At 39.5% G+C, this 26,863-nt stretch overlaps 1 protein-coding gene across 3 annotated transcripts in view; it reads right to left on the bottom strand.

Moving 5' to 3' along the window:
- EXOC4 (exocyst complex component 4) overlaps nt 1-26,863 on the bottom strand; it is a 724,031-nt gene that overhangs the window by 520,845 nt on the left and 176,323 nt on the right. For all 3 annotated transcript variants that reach the window (XR_006384314.1, XM_044246588.1, XM_044246587.1), the window contains exon 8: nt 647-792. Coding sequence is in view for 2 of the 3 variants with exons in the window: in XM_044246588.1 (XP_044102523.1) it covers nt 647-792 (146 nt within the window). In the remaining variant the exon portion in view is untranslated. The remainder of the gene's footprint in view (nt 1-646; nt 793-26,863) is intronic.

Genomic DNA, 26,863 nt, shown 5'->3' with positions numbered 1-26,863 from the left:
GGGTGCCTGGGTGGCTCAGTGGGTTAAAGCCTCTGCCTTCAGCTCAGGTCATGATCCCAGGGTCCTGGGATCGAGCCCCACGTCAGACTCTCTGCTCAGCGGGAAGCCTGCTTCCTCCTCTCTCTCTCTCTCTCTCTCTGCCTGCCTCTCTGCCTACTTGTAATCTCTGTCTATAAAATAAATACATTAAAAAAAAAAATAAGACCCCGACCCATAAGGTTGTAATGAGTAGATGAGACAATCCATGAAAAAGGCTTCATGCTTTCGCTAGGACTTAGGATTCAGTGTTAGCCACTACTCCTGCTGCCGAAATCTGACATAATCTGAAAGCTGATGTATTTCATTTCATATAAAAGTCCCCAGAAACAACTGGCAAGTTTCATTTCCCTTCGTTTTACATAAAACACCACAGAAATTCCAAAATATTTATTAAAAGTCCTAGACAGTCCACTAACCATATTTCAAAACAGCCATTTCCCCTTACAGAAAACAAAGGTATACAAAATAAAAAATATTTTCACTTTCTATAAGTTGCTTCAAATCAGCTTCCACTGGGTGAGGCACCAGCTGCCGAAACAGTAGAGAATATCCCACTCGGATCAAACACTCCTGATGCCTGCTATCTTACCATCAGGGAGATACTTACTTAAAAAGAGAATTTTTTGGCCTTTGAGGTTTCTTCTTGGCAAAAAAGGCTGCAAAATCGCGTCCAGTGCTGGCATAACTTAGTTGAGCTGATGGTTCAGAGGCCGTACGAGTATTTTTCATATCCAAGTACTCAGTCAACAGCATCTGTGCAATCAGATAAACAGTTTAATGCACACATTTATGACGGGCGACTAAGAAAAGCAATTTAAAATGATGAAAGCCTCATCCTTGACATTCGGAAGTTTATTAACCTATCTATTCATACTTCTAGTTGGAGATCTAAGGAATGATTCAGTATAAACAGAAAGTCATCTATTTGCCATCTATACTCAAAACTGAGAATAGGATGTTAGGCATTTGAACGTGGGGGTAAAAAGGAACATTTATCTTGAGGTTCCGCTATGCGCCAGGTACTGTGCCAAGAGAGTTAACCAACATTTATAACCCTCATAACTGGGGCACCTGGGTGGCTCAGTCATTAAGCGTCTGCCTTTGGCTCAGGTCATGGTCTCAGGGACCTGGGATCGAGCCCTGCATCGGGCTCCCTGCTTCTTCCTCTCCCACTCCCCCTGCTTGTATTCCCACTTTCGCCATGTCTCTCTCTGTCAAATAAATAAATAAAATCTTAAAAAAAAAAAAACAACCCTCATAACTGCCAACTGTAGCAATGTCAGCAGCAAGGACGCAGTACTTACTGAGGGCTTACTATGTTGTAGGCAAGGGGCTAATTTGTACTTAAAGTACAACATTTGATTAAAGGAATTCTCAGGTTACAGATAAGGAAGTGGTTTAGGGATTGCAGCATGAACGCTGGGATCCTCACTCAGGAGACCACGTCACACTGCTCACTCTATAGTGAAGGGGAATACGTGACTCTGGTGACTCCAACAAACTCGCTAAGAGGCACCATGAGCCACTGCAGGCTAAGAGGCGCTAACCTACAAATGATTTCTAGGGCCACTGCTCATCTTGACAGCTTCAAAGCAAGAAAACCAACAGCTTTTTAAATCATAAGTGCCAATGGGTAATACTTATAAAACTGATCCCTTTTACAGCCTCAAGGAGGGGAAGGCTTGGGCTCAAATCAGCTGCTCTATATCTTTTTTTTTTTTTAATTTATCTACTTATTTTAGAAAGAGAGTGTGTGCACATGTGTGCGCAATATGGAGTGGGAGGCTGAGCTTGGAGCCTGACAAAGGGCTTGATCTCATGACCCTGCAATCATGACCTAAGCCCGAATCAAAAGCCGGATGCTTAACTGACTTAGCCACCCAGGTGCCCCAGCTGTTGTATTTCTAAGACGAGTGTTCTAAAAAGTTCCCATTGTTGTGAAAGAAAGTAGCAGATCTGGAAGAGAGATCACCATGGTTCCTAAGACTATCTAACGTGGAATAAGTATATCAACTCATTTCTGTAATCACTTGCCTCATTTAAAATTTCAGGATAATCAAGTGTTACCGAAGATGTAAGTGGGCACCTGGGTGGCTCAGTGGTTAAGCCTCTGCCTTCGGCTCAGGTCATGATCTCAGGGCCCTGGGATCGAGCCCCGCATCGGGCTCTCTGCTTGGCAGGGAGCCTGCTTCCTCCTCTCTCTCTCTGTCTGCCTCTCTGCCTACTTGTGATTTCTCTCTGTCAAATAAATAAATAAAATCTTAGGGTGCCTGGGTGGCTCAGTGGGTTAAGCCACTGCTTTCGGCTCAGGTCATGATCCCAGGGTCCTGGGATCGAGTCCCACATCGGGCTCTCTGCTGAGCGGAGAGCCTGCTTTCCTCTCTCTCTCTCTCTCTCTGCCTATCTCTCTGCCTACTTGTGATCTCTGTCTGTCAAATAAATAAAAATAAAAAATCTTTTAAATAAATAAATAAAATCTTAAAAAAAAAAAAAAGATGTAAGCAAGCAATTCTACCCATGACTGAAATAAAGCTTTGCAAACTCAAGTTCCAGTAAGTGTTCCTTCCGTCTGCAGGTGTATATTCATTCCTTTGCATATTCATTCAATAAAGCTTTGAAGACCATATTAAATGTTATCAGCAAAAGCATTTATGAACCACTCTGTGAGCATGATGCTGTCCCAAGTTTTAAAGCCAATTATGTCTGTTATGAGCACATACGTGTCACTAAATATTTATTAAGGATCAGAAATGTTCAGAAAATGACCCTAATTCGATCTTCCAATCTAGCAAGCCAAAGCTACTATCTATATTTTGGAGATGAAGAAACTAGACTAGAGAGGTTTGAGAGACTAGACTATATCCGTGTGTGGGTGCAGGAATTAATGGGAAATCTCTGTACCTTCCCCTCAATTTTGCTGTGCACCTATGTATGTGGTCTTCAGGAAAAAAATAAATAAAACTAGCCTAAGGTCTTATAATTAAGGAACAACAGACCAGGATTTCAACCCTGGTGCAGTTGACTCTGTAGCCTGGTTCATCCCTACGACACTTTCCTCTTACTGAATGCATAAACTCTCCCAGTGAGAATGGCTATGGGTGGCAGCAAATAGACTTAGTCACGTTTCTATACAAAGGAGATTTCACTGGGAAACTATAAAACATATTAACAGATTGGTCAGTGTTTTTCCTAATATGTTTATGAGGCTACCAGAATATTATTCAGCACAGTGATATAGTAATGTGCTGACAAATACCATCTCTGCTAATACGTCATCCAAACTGCCCAAGAGGCAAGGAGAATATTAAATTGGGTCTTGACTTCAGTAACGACTCAACTGAGGAACTTGATGACTTTGTAGATCTGGCACTCAATTACTTGGTAGATCCAGAGTTGATGCTAATAGTTTGTGGGAATTTGTGATCAAAAGAAGGCTAGTAAACCAGAACAGAATTTCAAATTGATAGGATCACAGAACGATGTCTATAAAGGCACTTGTTTTCATTCAAGTGTTGGTTTTAATACCAATCAGTGTGACAAAAATAGGTTTCTACCAGAGCATGAAGATACACTAAACCAGGAATTCTTTTGAGGTACTGCTTGTCCTAGAATTCAACGGTTGGCCTTGTACAGTAAAATATTGACTGATCAGGGCCTACCTGAGGAGCATCCTTAAAACTCAGGTAATTCAACATCGCTGTTCTTTTTTTCCAAGTCAGTAAAGTCCTCCTAAATATCACCTCTTACTTTATTATTTAGTCTTCTACACTGGCTTCTCCCCTTCTTTCGACAAACACATACTATTTCTAACTTCTTAACCAAAAATCTTACTTTGGTCCTCATTCTCTATGATCTTCTTTCCCTTCTGTCCCTAGGTTCCAAACGTACAAAGCAGCCCTTGCATGTATTTCTGTTATCATGACACACTTTAGCCCTGACTTCCCTCCCACGCTCCAGTCCCAGCTCTGTGACTGCACACCTGATCTTCTCTCACATTGCTCGGATAAAGTCAAGCCTAAATTCTGAGACCTAAATCCTTTTCCCATAAAATGGGCAATTCCTTCTGTCTTCTTTCTGTGAGGGATTTCTTGTTCTTAGCAGCCTCTGGGTTTAAAACTTCAGAACGGTCCTTGGCTACTTTCCCTCACCTTTGTGACCCGTGCAGGAGTTAGTACCCCGGGGCATCAGTCTTTCCCAACTCTCTATTATTTGTCCCCACTCATCCATTTGACAGCCATCAACTTCAACTCACGTTGTTTCTCTGCCTGCCCCGGATCTCTTCTTCCTCCAGTCCCTCCCATACACCACAGAGTGGTTTTCCTAAAACCCTGTTGCCAATGCTGTCTTAAGGCTATTTTGTCATCTGCGCCAATCTGACCTTAGTATCTACTCCTGATCATATCTTAGTGTCCACGACATGAACCCAGCACTCAATCAGAATCAACTACTTACCTCTTCCCTGAACATTCATGCCAGGGCCCTCTCATTTTTGGAACGCCTGACCTAGGTTACCCTCTTTTCTCGATACCCTAACAAACCCATCCCCAAAACAATTCCAATGTTTTCTCTCCAAGCCACTTTAGGCAGCTGTCCCCTTTTCTGAGCTCCTACAGTACACATCTGATACACTGTTAAAGAAGTGTTCATCAAAAACTATCTGATATGATGACTTACATTTAAGGAAAAGACACCCAACCACCCCAATTTTTCCAGTTCTTTACTTTCATCATAGAGCCATGAGACACACCAGCAAATGAAATATATATACAGTGAATCACTGAATTTTACAAAATGTGGTAAGAAGCCTTAATGTATACGTTTTCAATACTCACATTAGAAATATTTTCAAAAACAGAATGAGCCCTAAATAACCCTTCAGTATAAAAATCTATAATACAAGTGAAATTAAAAAGGGATAGCTATGGGGCACCTGGGTGGCTCAGTGGGTTAAAGCCTCTGCCTTCAGCTCAGGTCATGATCTCAGGGTCCTGGGATCGAGCCCTACATCCGGCTCTCTGCTCAGCGGCGAGCTTGCTTCCTCCTCTCTCCCTCTCTGCCTGCCTCTCTGCCTAGTTGTGATCTCTGTCTGTCAAATAAATAAATAAAATCTTTTTTAAAAAGGAGGGGGAGAGCTATGATTTTAATCAAAAGCTTTGCCATGTTTGTTTTCTTCACTGTATTTGGTTCTTTTTCCTAATATCATTTACCACCAGTTAGAAAATACTGCATTAAAACAGGTAAAGTCTTGGGCGCCTGGGTGGCTCGGTGGGTTAAGCCGCTGCCTTCGGCTCAGGTCATGATCTCAGGGTCCTAGGATCGAGTCCCGCATCGGGCTCTCTGCTCAGCAGGGAGCCTGCTTCCTCCTCTCTCTCTCTCTCTGCCTGTCTCTCTGCCTACTTGTGATCTCTCTCTCTGTCAAATAAATAAAAAAATAATAATAATAATCTTAAAAAAAAAAACAGGTAAAGTCTTATTTTGATATCAAATTGTAAAAAGTTTTTTTTTAATATCTCAAAGAACAAAAAAGTTCCTTTTTCTAAGATGCTTGAAATTTGCCTGAATTAGGCAAAATCATCTACTACCAAGTCTTGACACAAATGTCAGACACCTGGTATTAAAATACAACCATGTAATTTCTTGGTGATTCCACATCGTTATGAATAATGTACTCCATCTTCTAAATTGTACATAAACATTCTAAACCATTACCTATGGGTTCAAATCTCCATTTTTATGAGCAGAAATAAGCCACACACATTGTCTTTTGCCTGGGGAAAATCACCCAAGACTGGAATTCTGGGACGTTATATGAGCTAGCAATCATATCTTATCCATAGAAAACCTAAAGAAGATTATCCCATGCTCTAAATTCCTTCATATCTTTTCTCTTTTTAAGCACAGGTAATTGCTATAATGAGAGTCAAAGTTTATGGGGTCTTTTAACTTCAAAGGTATTAATTTGTAGTACCAAAGACAAGAATTATGAAAACATGGCTGGAAAACACCAGAATATCTACAGATCCCAGGGATATTATGATTCACTATATCTTTTGAATACCTGGTATGCTGAATGGTTCTGTGATAGAAGCCAAGAAATATAATGCTTTAAAGAAAATACAAATTGGGGTGGTCTGGTATCTCTTCTGCTGTAATATTTGATTAGCAGTTGCAAAGATGCTAGTCAGAAATCTCATGATGTATCAAGCAGAGCCAAGATTTTGAAATTTAGAACTTGCTTAGCATTGGCAACATCATTCTAAATGAATCTCTCATTTAGCATTCAACCTTCTTTATTTAAAATATTGCTTGTGGCTGCTTATGTCACACACCCAGAGTTTCCTAAAAATAAATATGGAATTTACCAGCTTATAGTGAACACGTCTCCTGTCTTCAGCTTCTACGTTAATCTAAGTAGAAACATCCAGATCCCTCTAGGTAGCTAATATAGTAAATCCCTTTCACTAGCTTCCCAGCTTAGAAAATCCTTACCTCATCTAAAAATTGTTCCCCAACTACACAGTGGACTCTGGTTGCCATGCTTGTAACCATGGGAATGTCACCCTCTCAGCCAGAGCCTACTCTACTGGGGAGACAGTCAACCCCCAGTGAGGCCATCAGGTTCTCTTTCCCAGTAATGGATTAATGGGATACAGTCTCTGTTGGTCAACAGAGATAAGAAGATGTAAATTCTTAGGGCAACCTTCTCATACTGTGTGGATGAAAAACCAAAGAAAGCCAATCTGCAGAGAGGATAAAAGAATGAACTAGATGATGAGATAGAAACAGGAGATAGGTCTTTTATCCATTTTGAGTTTATCTTTGTGTACGGTGTAAGAGAATGGTCGAGTTTCATTCTTCTACATATAGCTGCCCAGTTTTCCCAGCACCATTTATTGAAGAGACTGTCTTTGTTCTGTATATTTTTTCCTGTTTTGTCAAAGATTATTTGACCATAGAGTTGAGGGTCCATATCTGGGCTCTCTACTCTGTTCCACTGGTCTATGTGTCTGTTTTTATGCCAGTACCATCCTGTCTTGGTGATCACAGCTTTGTAGTAAAGCTTGAAATCAGGTAACGTGATGCCCCTAGTTTTATTTTTGTTTTTCAACATTTCCTTAGCGATTCGGGGTCTCTTCTGATTCCATACAAATTTTAGGATTATTTGCTCCAGCTCTTTGAAGAATACCAGAGGAATTTTGATCGGAATAGCATTAAAAGTATAGATTGCTCTAGGCAGTATGGACATTTTAACAATGTTTATTCTTCCGATCCAAGAGCACGGAATGGTCTTCCATCTTTTTGTGTCTTCTTCAATTTCTTTTATGAGTGTTCTGTAGTTCCTCGAGTACAGATCCTTTACCTCTTTGGTTAGGTTTATTCCCAGGTGTCTTATGGTTCTTGGTGCTATAGTAAATGGAATCGGTTCTCTAATTTCCCTTTCTGTATTTTCATTATTAGTGTATAAGAAAGCCACTGATTTCTGTACATTGACTTTGTATCCTGCCACGTTGCTGAATTGCTGTATGAGTTCTAGTAGTTTGGGGGTGGAGTCTTTTGGGTTTTCCATATAAAGAATCATGTCATCTGCAAAGTCAGAGAGTTTGACTTCTTCATTACCAATCTGGCTACCTTTTATTTCCCTTTGTTGTCTGACTGCTGTTGCTAGGACTTCTAATACTATGTTGAACAAGAGTGGTGAGAGTGGGCATCCTTGTCGTGTTCCTGATTTCAACGGGAAGGATGCAAGCTTTTTCCCATTGAGGATGGTATGTGCTGTGGGTCTTTCATAGATAGATTTGATGAGGTTCCGGAATGTTCCCTCTATCCCTATACTTTGAAGCGTTTTAATCAGGAACGGATGCTGGATTTTGTCAAATGCTTTTTCTGCATCGATTGAGAGGACCATGTGGTTCTTCTCTCTTATTAATTTTTCTATCACATTGATTGATTTGCGAATGTTGAACCATCCTTGTAGCCCAGGGATGAATCCCACCTGGTCATGGTGGATAATCTTTTTAATGTGCTGCTGTTGGATCCTGTTTGCTAGGATCTTGTTGAGAATCTTAGCATCCATATTCATCAGTGATATTGGTCTGAAATTCTTTTCGGTAGGGTCTTTGCCTGGTTTGGGGATCAGGGTAATGCTGGCTTCATAGAAAGAGTCAGGAAGTTTTCCTTTTGCTTCAATTTCTTGAAACAGTTTCAGGAGAATAGGTGTTATTTCTTCTTTGAAAGTTTGGTAGACTTCCCCAGGGAATCCATCAAGTCCTGGGCTCTTGTGTTTTGGGAGGTTTTTGATCACCGCTTCAATCTCGTTACTAGATATTGGTCTATTCAGGTTGTCAATTTCTTCCTGATTCAATTTTGGGAGCTTATAGTTTTCCAGGAATGCATCCATTTCATCTAGGTTGCTTAGCTTATTGGCATATAACTGTTGATAATAACTTCTGATGATTGTTTCTACTTCCTTGGTGTTCGTTGTGATCTCTCCCTTTTCATTCATAATTTTATGTATTTGAGCTTTCTCTCTTTTCTTTTGGATTAGTGTCGCCAATGGTTTATCGATATTGATTCTTTCAAAAAACCAGCTTCTGGTTTCAACGTGAGACAGGAATCCATCAGAATCCTAGAGGAGAACACAGGCGGTAATCTCTTCGATATCAGCCACAGCAACTTCTTTCAATATGTCTCCAAAGGCAAAGGAAACAAAAGTGAAGATGAACTTTTGGGACTTCATCAAAATCAAAAGCTTCTGCACAGCCAAGGAAACAGTCAAGAAAACAAAGAGGCAACCCACGGAATGGGAGAAGATATTTGCAAGTGACAGTACAGACCAAAGGTTGATATCCAGGATCTATACAGACAATCATATCAAAAAATGGGCAGAAGATATGGACAGACACTTTTCCAATAAAGACATACAAATGGCTATCAGACACATGAAAAAATGTTCATCATCACTAGCTGTCAGGGAGATTCAAATTAAAACTACATTGAGATATCACCTTATACCGGTTAGAATGGCCAAAATTAGCAGGACAGGAAACAACATGTGTTGGAGAGGATGTGGAGAAAGAGGAACCCTCTTACACTGTTGGTGGGAATGCAAATTGGTGCAGCCTCTTTGGAGAACAGTGTGGAGATTCCTCAAGAAATTAAAAATAGAACTTCCCTATGACCCTGCCATTGCATTCCTGCGTATTTACCCCAAAGATACAGATGGAGTGAAAAGAAGAGCCATCTGTACCCCAATGTTTATAGCAGCAATGGCCACGGTCGCCAAACTGTGCAAAGAACCAAGATGCCCTTCAACGGACGAATGGATAAGGAAGATGTGGTCCATATACACTATGGAGTACTGTGCCTCCATCAGAAATGACGAATACCCAACTTTTGTAGCAACATGGACGGGACTGGAAGAGATTATGCTGAGTGAAATAAGTCAAGCAGAGAGAGTCAATTATCATATGGTTTCACTTATTTGTGGAGCATAACAAATAGCATGGAGGACATGGGGAGTTAGAGAAGAGAAGGGAGTGGGGGGTAATTGAAGGGGAGGTGAACCAGGAGAGACTATGGACTCTGAAAAACAATCTGAGGGTTTTGAAGGGGCGGGGGGTGGGATGTCAGGGTACCAGGTGGTGGGTATTATAGAGGGCACGGATTGCATGGAGCACTGGGTGTGGTGCAAAAATAATGAATACTGTTATGCTGAAAATAAAAAATAAATTAAAAAAAAAGAAACAGGAGATAGATTTATAGGTTGCCACCCAAGTTTTCCATAATTTACAGGTCTCAAATCCAGTTGCTAATAACATCTTAAATTTTCTACTCTCTGGTTCCACAATATATCCTTTTGACCTTTATACATTTTCCTTATTTTTTTCTTATGATAGCTTGAATGATTTTTTGTTTCTTCACCAAGACACCTATAGATAAACGACTACACACTAACATGGATGTAGTGACGTTTACATCCCAGTTTTTGCACAACACTGATATCTCACGATAATAAGAGGAACAGTTTAAACAGGTTTCAATCTGTGTACTAAGAAACCAATTCTCCTCACTACTAACTTCAAATGTTCCATGATTTTACAGCAAAGCCATACTGTACTGATCCTACATGATGAATCTGAAAATTAGATTGCTAATGACTAGAGCAATAATAAGGTGAAAAGAAATCACTGTGCACTAAGACTACTTTTCTTGAGCAGTATCTTGAATGTACCTATATTAAATACAATAATTTTCATCTTACTTTTCAAATGCAGATGTCTAGGAGTTTCTGTTATAGGCACAGCAAAGTAGCTTCTTTTTGGACTAACCCTTATATCGATAATAATTATAAAATCTAAAAAGATCAGACCAAAAAAATAATCATGGTATTAATTTGAAGGCCATGGAGAGAAACCAAATTGGGCAGAAATTGGTAGCTTTCACTCTTGAAAGCACACTAGTTGAGGCCCTCTGGTTTCTTCCCAGAGGGAACTTCCTACTTTCCATGGAGCAAGAGCAGAACTCAAGCAGAAACTACAGTCTCAATGGATGGAGGAGACAAGGCTATGTCCAGGGACACCAGGACATCCAGAATTTGAGAACAGAAATCCAAAGAAGGGGGTAGCAAAATCAGCATAATATGTCCCTCAAACTATTTCTTTGATTCCAGAAAATATTAAAACAGAAACTGAAACAGTATTTTAAAAATTAGGGCCATTAAAATTACTAAAAACTATCAGATTTCCCCTATGTATGTTGCTAGTGAATGAAAGGTTAACGACAAAAAAAAAAAATTCAGTTTTAATGTAGCATTTTCATTTCCCTGTTGTATAAGGACTAAAATATTCTGCAGTAAGGAAACTAAAAGAAAAATAAACAGTCATTTTGCAAATGGAATGGCTGTCTGCTTAATTATACTCATTATCAACGGCAATTGTGTAATTAAAACCACTATTAGTATGATCTTGTGACTAGTTCCTTGGTGTTTAAAGCAAAACAAACCAAAAAATTCAATGAGCACACATGTGTTTTCTGGTCCTGTACCAAATACCTGAATCAGGAAAAACCTAGATCATGTTTAGCTCCCTGCCAACCACACAGATGTGTTCTTAACAAAGAAAACCCAGTTAATATTTTCCAAAAACGAGTTCTCATTTTTTTTAATTAAACATATTTAATACCCAAAATATGCAAAGTATTATGCTGGATATAAAAACAAGATTCAAAAATAAATCTTTCCTTAATATCAAAACAAATCAATTTTACTATATATGTAAAATTTTATAAGTGTTAAAATTTGTAAAGAGTTAAAAGCCAAATCAATCAATCAGTCCTTCCCCTCATATGCTTATCTAGTGACAGACACACACATGAATGACTACAATACAAGGGAAAGTGGTAAGCATCAAGACAAAGAAATTGCTATGAGCACTTATCAAAGGACAAAACTACTCCTAACTGGACAATGAAACAAGGTTTCAAGATCATGGCACATGTAAAGACATAAATAAAATCTTAAAACATGTAAAAGCCAAAAACCAAAATGGTGGAAGGAATAGAACATACCAAGAAATGGTGCTGGGGAAATTCAGAGTATCTTTAGGTATCTTTAGCAGTGAGCAAATAGCTCAGGTAAGAACAAAATGAACAGTGAGAGACCTGGAAAGTTGGTAAATGGACCAAGTTCTCAGGACCTTTAACACCAGGCTCCAGTACTGAAGCCAATACGAAAGTAGACGGCAATAAAAGGTTGTGAATAAGTCAGTAAAATGGTGATAAAAAATACTTTAAATAAATGAATCTAGCAGCATATGAAATAAAGGATTAGAAGGGAATGGGATTTGGGGTAAAATGAATGATTAAGTAAATGATGATTAAGGAAGTACTTAACACATGAAGCAAAAACCTACCAAGATAAAGAAAAAAAAGAAAAAGAAAAAGAGAGGGGCTTTGGGATGGCGCAGTCTAGTGTCCAACTTTTGTTTCAGCTCAGGTCATGATCTTAGGGTCTTGAGATCAAGCCTGGGGTCAGGTTCTGAGCTCAGCAAGAAATCTGCTGAAATTTCTCTCTCCCTCTCCGTGTGCGTGCTCTCTCAAAATAAATAAATAAATCTAAGAAAGAAAAAAGAGAGGAAGGAAGGAAGAGAAAAGAAAAGGAAAGAAAAGGAAAAGAGGTTAACTAAAGTAGTGAGAATGGGATTGTACAATTAAGGATACATTTGCAAGTCAATGCAGAGGGGGCAAAATGAACAAAATTTAACCAGTTATTCTGCAAAGGAAAGAGGAGGAGAAATAAAAGAATAACCAAAAGATTGCTCATCTGAGCAAAGAAAATCCTGTGGTTCCATGAACAATAACTAGGAATGCAGGAGGAGTCTGCTTCGTATAGACAATAAATTTAGTTTGAAATATACTCCCTTGTGAAGCATATGAATATTCATATTCATGTGTACCCTCAAATGCATAATTGTGAAAGGGGAAATAATGCTGATGAAATTTCCATGATTTATACATTAATTAACTTGCATTAGGACTATTAAGTATATTTCTATACAGTCTCCAAAGGACACTTTGAAGGACACATGCCCTTGAATATCTGTAATGTGATTTTATCCCACAGTATTGCTTAAAACAGCTTTGTTGAGGTATAATATATGTACCATGAAATTCACCCATTGTAGTGTATGGTTTATTGATTTTTAAGTGACTGTATACAATGTAACCACCATCGCAATCATTCTAGAACACTCCTGACACCGCAACATTTCCCTTATGATGTTAGCAGCAGCTTTTCCATAGAGCCTTTCATCAGGTTGAGGAAGTTCCTTTCTAGTCCTTGTTTGCTAAAGGTTTTTGTTTTTTAATCATCATTGGGTGTCAAGTGCTTTCCTGTGTCTACTGAGATGATTAAGTGGGTTTGATCCTTTATTCTATTAATAATTATGTATTACACAGATTTTTAAAAATAAATCCCACTTAATCATGGTGCATAATACAGTTTTATGCTGACAGATCCAATCTGCTCCTATTTTGTTCTAGAAGTTTGCATCTATGTTTATGAGGGATATTGCTCCATACTCTTCTGTGATCTTTCCCTATTTTATCAGGCTGATACTAGCTTCATAGGATGTGCTGGAAAATGCTCTTTCATTTCTCTGTTTTCTAAATGAGTTTACAAAGGATTTGGTATTATTTCTTCTCTCAATGTTTCATAGCACACTGGTGTGGCTTCTCTACCTGGAGGACTCTGGTTTTTCTTTTATTTCCCACACCTCCTCACCCATTTGCCCAGTCCCTTACCCTCCTCCCCTCTGGAACCATTGGTTTGTTCTCTGTACCTATGGGTGTTTCTGTTTTTTGTTTTTAGGAAAATTTTTAATTACTAATTTGTCGGAGGACAACTCAGATTTTCTACTTCTTGAATCAATTTTGCTATTTAGTGCCTTTCTAAGATTCCTCCACTTCTTTTAATTGCCTAATTGGTTGGCATAAAGTTGTTTATAATATTCCTGTATAAGCTTTTTAAATTTCTTTAAGGTGTGTGGTAACGTCTCTTCTTTCATTCCTGATTTTGATACCTTTTGATTGATCAATCGAGCCATAGATTTATCAGTTTTGATCTTTTCAAATAATCCGCTTTTGGTTTCATTACTTTTTTTCAATTGTTCTTCTGAGTTTTACTTCACTGATTTTTACTTTTGTCTTTATCATTCCTATTTCTGCTTGCTTTGGATTCTTTTGCTCCTTTTTTCCAGCTCTTAGGGTGCAAAGGGGCATGGTTGATTGTAGGCCTTTTTCCTTTCGCTCATGGTGTATTTAGAAGTTAGTTGCTTTACTTCCAAATGTTTAAGAAGATTCGAACTTTCCTCCTGTTGTTTAATTCTGTTGTGGCTAGAGAACAGACTTACTCCATAATCTGGTGTACACTCGAGTTTGTCCTGTGCAACAGTTTCTGTTCCAACAGTGTGGGGTAGAGTGTACCTCATCCATCAGTTTCACTCAAGATGCTTAAACCTGTTGGTCAAGTCTTGTGTTTCCTGTCTAGCTGTTCTATCAATTATTGAAAAAAATAGTATGGAAATCTCTAACTTAAACCACTGAATTTTCCACTCCTTTCCATTTTGTCAGTTTTTCCTCCATGTATTTTGGGCCCTATAATATTTTGATGGTCATTTTTAACTCACTCAGAAAAAACAGAAGACAAATAAGAGAAACCATGCCAGGGCAGGACCCAGAAATGGTCTCAACACCCCAAGGCACATTTCTATTTCAATACATTCTCTGCCCACTTCATTCAAACATATTTTAAAGTTCACTCTACCTATTTCTCTCACTTTCTCCCTTTTCCTCAAACTTGACTACCAAGATCCATGACTTTCTAAACACCTTTACGAAGTAAAACTTCAGCGACTGGTTCAGCTTTAGTCTGGACGAAGTCTAAGATGTCTCCTCACACGATGTTAATGAACCCTTGAACACCACAGGGCCTTTCTCAGGCTCCTCGATTTCATTGCAACAGTGTCTCCTCTATTTAACATTCTTGCTCCTTTGGAAATACTCCAACTCCATGGTCTCCAACTTTGAATCCCTCTCGCTGACCGCAATATCCTATTTCTTCCCAACTAATACACACCTTTCCCTTCTCAGTTTGGACTCAAATTTGGGAAAGACTGATCTGCATACTAGAATCACCCTGAAAACCACTTTAAAAAAAAGATTAATGTGCCCCACGTTAGAAACACAAAATGAGAGGGTGATATGGAAATGCGGGAAATGTGTGCTTGAAAAGGGCTCTACAACTCAACTAGCTGTACGGCCTTTACAGGTTGCTTCATCCAGCTAAGCCTTGTTTCCCTCATCTGTGAAATAAGGGTAACAGGATCTACTCCCTAGAATTAATATGAGAATAAAAGAAAAAATATATAAAATATTTAACACATAACAGTCTGTTATTATCTCTGGGGATGAGGCTCAGAAAATCTGCTATGGTTTTTTTTAATGCATCCCAAGAGCCATGTAACAAAGATATTATCTCCCTGTGTCTTAGAACTTTGGTTTTCTCAACTGTAAAACAGAAGGAATGATATCACCTGTCCCAAGGAACTAGCATCAGGAGTGAGTGAGTTAATGCTATCAATTACTTAGAACATTGCCTGGAGCACAGCAATGTTTATTTATTTATAAATAAATAAACTTTATTTATATAAAATATAAAATTTTTATTTAAAAAGTATATAAATATACTTTATTCATTAAGTAAATAAAATTATCTCTACATCCTCAACATCTTCCCACTGTTATCCCTCTTCTCTTTCTTCTTTCGTCTTCCCTCTCTCTCTAATAAAACCTCAATGGCTAAGCCTAGGTTTCTGCTAGTACTCTCCAGACTTCTGGAACACTTTCACTTCAGTGAATCTGACTACTGCGTTGTCCAATCCAATCGTTTGCATGCTGAATATCCTTACGTTTTATTCTTGTTCTCTTCCATTCTAGTTACTTCTGCATTTCAGATCACTCCCAGGTCTCCCTCTCCCAGCATACTTTCTCTCAAGTTCTACAGGTGCACTCCCACCGTCTGCAAGAGCGTCTGTCTGGTTTCCACACCTTTATCCCAATAAGGAGATGAAAACAGCAAAGACATGAACAGAGTGCCGAGGCATGAGGTCAACAAACAGCCTGAGCAGACACACTCTTTAACACCACCATTCTTCAAAAGGAGAGAGGGAGGGAAGAAAGAAAAGTCCCCTTAGCTCCCTTCCTTGTTGTTAATACCATTACCATTTCACTCATCTCCCACGATGAAAATCTGTAGTTAGCTCTGACTCTTCTCGGTCTGGTTGCCCAAATCACTCAGCAAGTCCTATAGATTTTACACTATGTGTGTCATGTCCATTTCCTCTTCTAAATATTTTTATCCATACACTCATCCTGTTAGATCTGGTCCTCATTATCTTTTCCATCAAGTGTTAACAGTAGTCTCCCAACCAGTCATTCTGCCTCACACGCCTTATGGCCATCTATCCCACAGCTAATGCAGAACTCAATGTCCTCAGTCTTCTTCTCAAATCCTTCCGAGGCTTCCCCTTTGACTGCAAAATAAACCCCATCTCCTCACTGTTATTCAGCACCTTCCACAGTCCCCAAATGACCTCTGTAGACTTACTTCCCATTAATTGTTTTTACACAGCTACTGTTTGGTTAAACTAGATTTTGTTCTGTTCCTTACATAAGTCCCAAAGTTGTTTTTTTTTGGGGGGGGGTGTCATATCCGAGTTTATCTTTTTTTTTTTTTTGTAACCTCTACTAACTTTTCCATCTATCAAGCATAGGGGAATGAGATCAAGAAAGTCAATTTAAGTATAACTTGATTGATTTTATTGCTTTTAACTTGATTGATTTTAACAAACTACAGGTGCTCCATTCAGATATGCCCAGAGGAGATATCAACCCTAGGTATGAAGAAGCAGAAGTAGGTAAACACCTTTGAAGTTTTTCTTCTCATGGAGGTATAACCTCCATCCTCTTCTTTCAAAGTTCTTTTTGTAGCAATCTTTTAATGTCACTTACCCTTAATCTTAAGATGACAGCTAGCTGCCTCTATCTTCACATTAGATGTAAATATGTGACACACACTGGTGGGTAGGATGGACCTTTCTTACCTTCTTTTCTACCTTGAGGTCCATCTCCCAGTAGTAAGCTGACATCCGAATTGACACCATCAGACAACCAGTGAGCTTGTTTCCAAAAGATATTGGCTCTTTCTGGTTTTCATATACTTATCATACTCATTTTAGATCAACACTAGACATTGATCACTTATACCTCACAGAGGGAAACATGCAAAAACTGTATGCTTCTGATGATCTAGCTCATGCTTTTCCTTTACATACTTGTGTGTCACACAGATACTTGTTCATACTGAAACAGATATTCATATATACTGAGAAAATAAACATCACTGGGCATGCTGCATGGACACGTCATAGGTCTCTGCCTTCTGAGAAGTCACCACCTATCTTAACTGAAAACTAGGATATCACTCTCATTGAAACCCACGCAGCCATTTATATCACTCAAGGACTGATCTTGTAGTTAATCTGCCTTCTCTCCTGCCTCTTAGTTCAGGCCATGCTTCTCCTTTTATCTCTGATAACATCTAGAAGAGTGTCTTGAACAAAGTAGGTGCTCTCCAGTAGGTCACCTAAATTCAAAGTCAGATGCTCTAAAGGGCAGCTCCATATTGATGTTTTACATTCGCAGATGAGCTCCTTGGAGGCGAACTACAGCCCCCATGGTGAAACTTCAGGCTTTTTGAGGTACATTAATTTACTCACATCACAGGAATACCATTTATTAAATTTCTGCTCCAATGAGATAAGTGCTACCCTAATGACCTGAAAGAGTTAATGCATCTTGGAAAAGACCCAAATTGCTCTCTGGAGACAGTTTATTCAATTAAGTGTCTCCAACCCAGAATTTTCAATTAGCAGTTCAGTTACTACGAACTCCTTCATATTGGTTATCTGTAATCTGTGAACAACGACACATCTACAGGAAACAATGTTTGCTTATAGTTCATTCAAAATAGAATCTTTAGGATTTAACAAGTGCAGATGCAGATTCCATTAACATTTATTTTGTACCCACTGAGTGCCAGAAACTGTGTTAAGTACCTGCTCATGAGGATTCGAAGGGAATATTCTGAAGAGCGGAGGATAATGGGGCTTGGAGGCACTGAATACACAAAGCACGAGATCACAAAGACAAATAAAATGGCTCCTTTTTTTTTTTCCAATTTATTTATTTTCAGAAAAACATTATTCATTTTTTTTTTCACCACACCCAGTGCTCCATGCAAGCCATGCCCTCTATAATACCCACCACCTGGTACCCCAACCTCCCACCCCCCCCCCGCCACTTCAGACCCCTCAGATTGTTTTTCAGAGTCCATAGTGGCTCCTTTTGAAGGAATCCACGAAGATCTCAACTGAACCCACCTAAGGCTTTTCAGAATCTGGTTTCAGGCTATCTAATCACATCGTACAATCTTCGTATGAATTATGTATATGGTAAATTCATATAGCACTCACTGCTGTGAATGTGTGCCTATTAGCCTTATCTCAAATGATCTTCCCCAATGCCTAAACTCCCACCTTCCTTCAAGGACCAGTTCAGCACCTATCAAACACACAAAACCTTCTCTGACCAAAGTCTCTTAAGTCATCCTTTACCATCCTGCAGGATCCACAGATGGTTACCTGGACTTGGTAATTAATCATATACTACTGTTTACTGAACTTCCCTGAATTTATCTCTTAAACTCCCAATGTGACCTGATAAGAAGGCATTTTGTCTAATATTTCCCTGTATTATCATAAATTCATGTCACACTGAAACATCTTAACTAAAATCCTTCATAATTAAAGGAAGAACTTAATATCATTCATTTCTCAGCTTTGTCAACTCCTACCGTAAGAAAGATTCTGTGATGTAAGCAAAATTCTTCTACCTGAAGGTGATGAAATACATATCCTTCAGGCAAGACACTAATCGGATGACCTATACCTGTCGATGGCCTGGTTAAACAAAAAATAATCCTACTTAATCACTTTGGTTTCTGGGAAAAAAAATTTCCACATCTACAACAAAATCTGTGATTTTTATACACTATTTTCCCTGAAATGTTCTATGTTAATTCAAAACATGGGATTAAATGATTTCACTTATCTACTACACTCAAGGTCAGCCCATAATCTGAAAGGTTAACCAAATTAACCGTGTTGCTGGTTTATCATAAATATAAAAAGTCAAGGGTTCAAAAAATAGAGACCTACTTTCTGATATTTATGGCATTAACTTTTAATTCTTTTAGACTGGATTTCCTACGTAACTTTAATTTTTCCAAACTGTTTTATTTTGATCTTTTATTTCAAAATAATATATGTTCATGACTACAAAAACATATAAACATATACAGAAACATATTTGAGTCTTTTAATAGTACTGTTGTATGCAATATATTTTATTGATTTGCCTTTGTTGGTTGTGCATTTCATAATTTTCTCTTGTCATTCCTCTCAATGATAATAAGCACAGTTTCTGCACAATAAAGGACCTAGTAAATGCAATTATGTCCATCCAGAGGACCCAATTCCATCAGCAAGTGAAATAAAACCTGCCAGACTGGCAGCATATGGTCCAATAAGATCCTTTTCACTCTCAATTATTTAGCGCCCATTTTCCATACATCACAGCACACTCAATTTGTAAACCGTATTCCACCTGCCTGCTCCAACACATTTAACTCCTCCCTTCTGCCCCTAGGATGGAAAGGCAATGTCTGAACAGCTGATGCCAAAGAGTTTCGAAAATAAGTGGCCTATCAGAATCACCTGTCTCTGCAAAATCCGCATCTGTTCACTTTAACTCTCAGAAAGATGACCACGCCCAGCAGTGGGGTGTAATAAAAGGAAACGCCGTAGGAGGTTAATCTGACTCATTCCCATCCACTTGACAGTGAATGTTTGTCAACGTGACTTCAGAACGTCAGAGGGAGGGGGAAGCTGAGCCCAAGCCTCCTGGCTGTGAAAACTTCACAGCTCAACCGAACTATCCCTGGCCCTATTCTCCCCGGGTAATGAGCTCATACCATAAAAGCAAGTCATGGAAAGGAAAAAGACAGCATGCTGTTTAAATACCAACCGTGTTAACTCGGAAGCAATACAGCACAATTCGTGTACCTCATGTTCTCTGCTAATTGCTTAAGACATCCTGCCACGGAGGAGACAGCAACAGTAGCCAGGACCTAGTCTTCTTTAAATGCCAGCTCTTAATAACAAACTCCAAAAAGGTCTTAATTGCATTTACCAGGAGCTCATGAACTTTAAAAGTTGTTAATCAGATTTCCATGTAAATGGAATGACGATTAAAGGTTAAGTACAGGTTTCTGAAATTTCAGAAGTTGAGAATATATTGCCCTTCATAGGGGAAAAAAAACTATCAGCCTTGACAGGAACCAAACATCTTAATTAAACATGCAGAAGTACCATGCTTATTTTTATGTGAAGTTCTATTTTCAAATGTCAAAGTTAATCATGCACTTGACTAAAAATGTGCACAATTCACTCAGCCAGCGAAGAAATGCCTCGGTATTCTTTCCTGAGACAACATCTGCAGGTCTCCGAAAACGTCTCGTGGCCCCTCAGACCCGATCCCTGCCCACGTGACACAGAAACCGGAGAATCACAGTGAAATGCCTTCCACACAGAGATCTTAATTGCTCTCCATCTGAGGAGTAATCTAAAGCCACACGTTTTCAATCAAGTCTGCTTCATATTTATGTGGCTCCGGAGAAACACGAGATGCTTCCCCCATAAATTTGCTGCACCTGTGTCCCTGGAGTGACATGTTGACAAATGAACATGACATCTCCTCAAACTCCAATAAGAATTTACGATTCTTGGAAAGAATATATTTGATCAATTATAGTGTCATCACAGTTGAAAGCAAAACCTTGTCTTTGGAGTGCACTCCACAAAATTTGCGAGTGCTTGTATTCCGCAACAGGATATAAATGACAGGTTCCCCAAGCCCCGAGTCAGGTCCTCCTGCTCCAGCGCTCCGTCTCAGATTCTCCAGCTAGGAGGAGAAGGACGCAGGTGAATAGCTGTGGAGTGCCCTAGCCAAAACAACTGCAGGGCTGGAAATTGGAAAGTATTTGTGGTGTAATATCTAGCTCATTAAAATAAATAATTATTCTTTAATCTGGTTACCTGCTAGTGGAAGAAAAAATAAATATCCCTCCTGCAGCCCTACTTTTTCTGCTTTTTGTCCTGATTATACTTCTAATTCTCCCTTCTTTTATTCCTTCTAGGAGTCTGAGAAATCTGAGAAATCTCCAGTGTTTGCGCAACACAAGGTACCTACACCCCACTTTAATAGAAAAGCACAGGTGCTTAGTGCTCCTACCAAAGCTACAACCACAACTGCTGTTGGAATTATTTCTAGCAATTGTTCTAGTGTGATTACATGTGGCCACAGAGCCAACACAAGCTCTTGTGTCTTAAAGAAATCCAGAAGGGAAAAGGTAATACCGTATAATAATTAGCTCATTGGAGGTGAAAAGAGAGGAAGTAGAGAAGAGTTTTTAAGTGGTTCTTTTTGGAAACTGCGCCTGCTGAACTGGGAGGTCCTCTGAGCCGAGTGTGTGCTTTTCAAGCACCAGCACCATCATGGCATCTCCGCTTTCAGCTATAAGGGGCTCCCTCTTCCTGAGGACAGAGTGTGAATTTTACTTTTGATTCAACCCACCATGTGTCAGTAAAGCTTTTAATAAGCAATCTGATTGAGAAAAAGGTCTCACTCAATATGGCAAGGCTCTGAGGTGCTGGAAGACGGATGTGCTGAGAAACCACACTTGCTTCCTGCTAGGGGCCCTTTGTGACCAACAGCATATGGGCAGGCGGTGGGTCAGGAGTTCAGAGAGTCTGAGACAACATGTTCTTCTGTAACAGTTTCTCAGTAGAAAAGTATTTCATTCTCCTTTGTATTTCCCCAAAGAAGTTTACTGGGGGGGGGGGGGGTGTACATGCAGTGAATGCCAACTGAATAAATGGTTTTTTGCAGATGAAACCCATAAGCTTGGGGCGACTGGGCGGCTCGGTCGGTTAGGCATCTGCCTTTGGCTCACATCATGACCTGGGAGCCCTAAGTCCGGCTCCCTACACAGCGAGGAGTCTGCTTCTCCCTCTCTCTATCTCTGCCCCTCCTCTGCTTGAGCATAGGCGCCCAGGCTCTCTCTCTCTCTCAAATAAATAAAATATTAAAGAAAGAAAGAAAGAAATCCGTAAGTTTGTCCTCACCAGTACCCTGTTCTACTAAAGTACCCAACAAGACAGTCAGGGTAGGGCTTCAATAAAGACAGAACACAAAATTCTTAGGAACTGTTTGCTTGTTTGTTTTAGATTTTATTTATTTATTTGGCGGAGACAGATCACAAGTAGGCAGAGAGGCAGGCAGAGAGAGAGGAGGAAGCAGGCTCCCTGCCGAGCAGAGAGCCCGATGCGGGGCTCGATCCCAGGACCCTGGGATCATGACCTGAGCCAAAGGCAGAGGCTTAACACACTGAGCCACCCAGGCGCCCCAGGAACTGGTCTTTAAGAACAACTTCTCATCAACTATTACCACCGCGATATTCACCGTGGGCTTCTATAATGAGACTGACCTAGGCAGTGTCTCAAACAATTAAGCCACCTCATCCCAATATCTGTGCTTTTATTCATTGAGCTGGACACAGCTGAACAATTGGCTGATTTCCTCCTGCTACAAATTCAATCACTTTTCAAGAACCAGCACAAGTATCCACTTTACACTGATGTTGCCATTCCTCTCTCAAGCATTTATTGAATATAAGGCCCTGAGCATGTACCGCACACCCCAAGATGCAGGAGACACGGCTTGCCCGGGAGGAGGTCCAAGGATTGCTTGGTGGTCTTCCGTTCCTTTGAACCACAACGTTTAGCTTCTCTGCTAGCTGATACGAATAATGCTATAAATAAAATTAACCTTAAAAATATTACAGTATCACACCAAAAGTATCCATTCAAAAGGAGCACTAGAACAGCTATTTCGACTGCTGACTTGGCTCTCATTTCGGTTCTCCATATTCCCTGGCCTGTTTCTGTGATTTCTTTAATTCATTTAATCAATATTTAGAAGTGCCTTCTGTAGGGTAATCACTAACCGAAGTACCTTAGTTTGTCACTGGGCTGCTATGTGGAATGACCCAGTTCTCCAAATCACCTATCATGTCCTTTATCCTGGGCTCTGTGATGACTGATTCCATACCGGCGATAGCTGCAGGCCAACAGAGAGCTCCGAGAACCCGGGAAGGTACATCTGCCATCAGGTATGAAAGGGTCTGCACCATTCTGAGCAGCTTGCAGAGCTCAATCCATGATGTCTCCTGACTTGTCTCATACATGAGACACTGATTAGGTAGTCTACAATCTAGTTTTCTCTTACTACCCAATCTACCGGAGTAGCCCCATTTGAAGTCTCTCCCTCCTCAAGGTGTTCAATTAAATATATGATCACATCAATGCAAACTACGATGGTGTGCTCCATTAAGCCAAGAGAGCTTATCATTCCTGATAGTGATGTACTTTGACTCAGTGAAGATATAATAATTAGTCCCTATTTTGTTGGCCCTAGTACAGCTATTCCTTTTTCTGGACCCACAAAGCCATTACCTAAACATTTTCTAGCCACACATTGACCCCTCAGAATCTGGTGACCCATATGAACACCGTGATTGTAGGATTCAGTTACAGTAACTCACAAGCAGAAATCAGAATTGCTAATGACAATGTATAGGCTGGGGAACAGTTGCTTTCATTTCCTTTGCATTTACTTTCAACTGGACAACATGTATTTATCTTTAAATAATAGCCTCCATGGATAAAGGAGAATACACCTAGACTGAATGCAGAATGTAACATAGCAACCAAAGACAATTCTGGTTTAGTGCAACATGGAAGGAAACAGACAGCTAATATAATTAATTTCTTATAATATATATTCTCAGAGAGTGATGCTATTATAATCAATAATACTTAAATTAGCAAGTAACATAGTTAAAGAATATAAACTTATGATTTGGAACATGGTAGACCAGGGAATAGCTACCGGCACCACTGATGTTTTGTCAAATTCCATTTCTTTAGCGGCCTTAAACACTGCTAGGACCACAGATATATCACTCCATTCTTAAGTCAAAATAGCAGGGAGTTAAAACCCATAAATCTATAGAACACTAATTATGCATATTATACATGCAGCTTCAAAGGTGTAGTCAGCACTTTCCCATCCAATCACTAGCTCAGCCTTCTCCACTGATAGCTTCCTATGTGTGTATCTACCACCTGAAGTTTCAGATCCATCAGCTCTGAAACAGCTTTCCAAGAAACCCAGACTTGTCATAATAAAAGGTTCTATAGAAGATAAAGACTATTATTTATTTCTCATCGGTCAGTCATGATACTTCAGGAAAAAAAAAAATCAATGAAACCTAGATGGGGGTATTCTTCAGCTTTGTCACAGATGGGCTGAAAATTGACAAGATAATCATCCTATTAAATAAACATCACATATTGCCACCTTAGAAATATCTTCCATTTGTAGCGCAGAAAAAGTTCTGTTTTTGTAACCTTCAGCCTAACGATGAACCAAAGCAAATCCTCTTAAGGACTGAAGGTAGTGCTGGAGAAATAATTAAGATATAATACAAAACATAAAAGCAGAGTTATTCTAGTATAACCAAAAAATTCCTTCTAGAAATGAATCAAAGAAAACACCTCCTAATCTATGAGAAACTGAATATTTAGAATGTTTTCAGTCCAGTTATGTGTGAATAGGGGTAAAAATGTAATAGCAGCCTGTCTCTAGTTTCTTTAAGATTGACATTTAAAAGCCGCCTGAACCACACAATTTAGAACTTAATCATATATTGTCTTGAAATGTCAGTGCTGTTAAAAATAATATTAGTTTGATCTCTACTTGGAAGCAATCTAAGAATAAGTACCATCTTACACTTTTTCTTTATCTCCTACATTATAGAGGTTGCTCAATTCCAATGACAGGAATAAGGCACTTTTTATCTAAAAAGAAAATCAGCTGGCTTTCAAAATAAAGTTGTGTGTTTAACTTAGAACATGTAACTCCTAACCATGTGTTACATATTCCAAAGAAAACTTTCTAAAGAGAGGAATACCCTGTTCGTGAAAATGGATAATTAACCAAGAAGATGCCTTTAGGAGAGAATACTTGCTTCAATACATGTTTAGAAGCTTACTAACTTATATGTTTATGATTAATTTTCCTTAGAAATGTTATTAAAATAGATACAACAAGAAAAAAAAATTAAGAGATTTTCTGGACGCTTTATCAGTAGCCCAGAAGTTAATCACTAACTTTGGAGAAATGACTTTTTAATTAACAGAAAATGTAATGTTTGAAATACACACTTTCAAATTTATTTTTTTCTTCTTTTTTTATTTATTTGACAGAGAAAAATCACAAGTAGGCAGAGAGGCAGGCAGAGAGAGGAGGAAGCAGGCTCCCTGCTGAGCAGAGAGCCCGATGCAGGACTCGATTCCAGGACCCTGAGATCATGACCTGAGCTGAAGGCAGAGGCTTAACCCACTGAGCCACCCAGGCGCCCCACACTTTCAACTTTAAAAGTATTAAAAATCTGTATGGTATTATCTAAGAGATAATGCCAATGAGAAAAGGTAAAGGTTTCATTTAAAGATACTCTGAAAGCAAGAGAAAGCAAATGTAATCTCCAATAGAAGGAAGCATTAGTAATCCCCGCTATCAATGATCACTGAGAATTTTTACTATGGAACTTTCTACTACATTCCACAGAATCTGGTCAACTAATGTTATTAACATCTCTGAGGCTTATTGCAGGAGGAAGAACTATATTCCTGCTTTCATGTAAAATGATTTCTAGAATCCTGCTGTATTATTTATAATTCACGGTGATTTTTATATTCTCACAGCCCACTACAGATTTTTCTTAGTGATTTATGTTAGGCTCTTTTAAAGCCTCATTCCTATTTATGGTTTATTCTCTCAGAAAAGGTGACAATCCCTTCCAGGTATGTGTGTCATGATAAACCTACAGGCTGACAGAGGCTGGACACACGTGGACTTTAAGGAGTGGAAAGGAGACTGACGAACAGCTGGCCCTTGTAAGGGACTTTTCACCTGGAAGAAAAAGACATGTGGTCTACAGAACTCGACCAATCTCTCGGACATGTGTTTCAAATGTCCATATACTGCCCGTTTGCCCAGAGTAAACACAAAGGCCGGCAGTTCACACATGGAACATTCTGTTGGCTGTTCTGTCATTATTGCTAAGAACACGTTTCCACAGTGTACATTTGTTAGACTGTCAGTCGCTGTCAATAACCCATAATGGTGCAGAGTCAAAGCCATCTTGTTAAAAATAACTTTTAGAAGGAAAAGAACCATTATCCACCCTCGGGGGCACGAGCTATTCTGGACATGCAACATGCGCAGAGAGCTGACGGGGCAGGGGTGTGGCGGGGACAGTGGCTGCTTGGCCGGACGCGGCTTCACACTCTATGCCTGGGCTGTGGTACTGGGCCACCTCTGTGGTCCCCAGCGTTCTCCTCAGACACAGCACGTACTGCTTCCCATCACTGTAAATGACTCTTCCCTGTATTTCTTAGGCCCCAGGGTACCCACTGCCTCACATTTTAACATATCTAAAATAGTGACAATGGCTCACAAAATAATTATCCACAGTTGTTTTATATAAAAGATATACACATTTAGGTACTTTTCCTTTACCTTCCTAATCTTACATTTCTTAGTATCTTGGCATTAAGGACCCTGCTGTAACGTCTACTGCTAACGAAGCTTTTTATTCCTCTTCCCTCCTCTCTGCTTTTCTCCCCCCCCACCTCGCCCCTTTCTATGTCTTCAGCTGTTCTTCATGTACTTCTTTTTCATGGCGAACGCTGGGTTGTTCAACAAATCAAATGCATTGGACTAATTACCAGACCCTCACCTCTTCTCAGTAGCTTAAAAGCAACAGAGCAATGGGAATACAATTAACACTACAGAACTGTACACTTTAACATGGTTAAGATGGTACATTTTTTTTTTAAAGATTTTATTTATTTATTTGACATAGAGAGAGAAGCGAGAGAAAGCACAGGCAGACGGAGTGGCAGGCAGAGGGAGAAGCAGGCTCCCCGCCAAGCAAGGAGCCCGATGTGGGACTCGATCCCAG

Source organism: Neovison vison, chromosome 4 (genome assembly GCF_020171115.1).
Source record: "Neovison vison isolate M4711 chromosome 4, ASM_NN_V1, whole genome shotgun sequence".
Classification (NCBI taxonomy): domain Eukaryota; kingdom Metazoa; phylum Chordata; class Mammalia; order Carnivora; family Mustelidae; genus Neogale; species Neogale vison.
The sequence above is the reverse complement of the archived record's forward strand: the minus strand, read 5'-3'. Positions and strand labels throughout refer to the sequence as shown.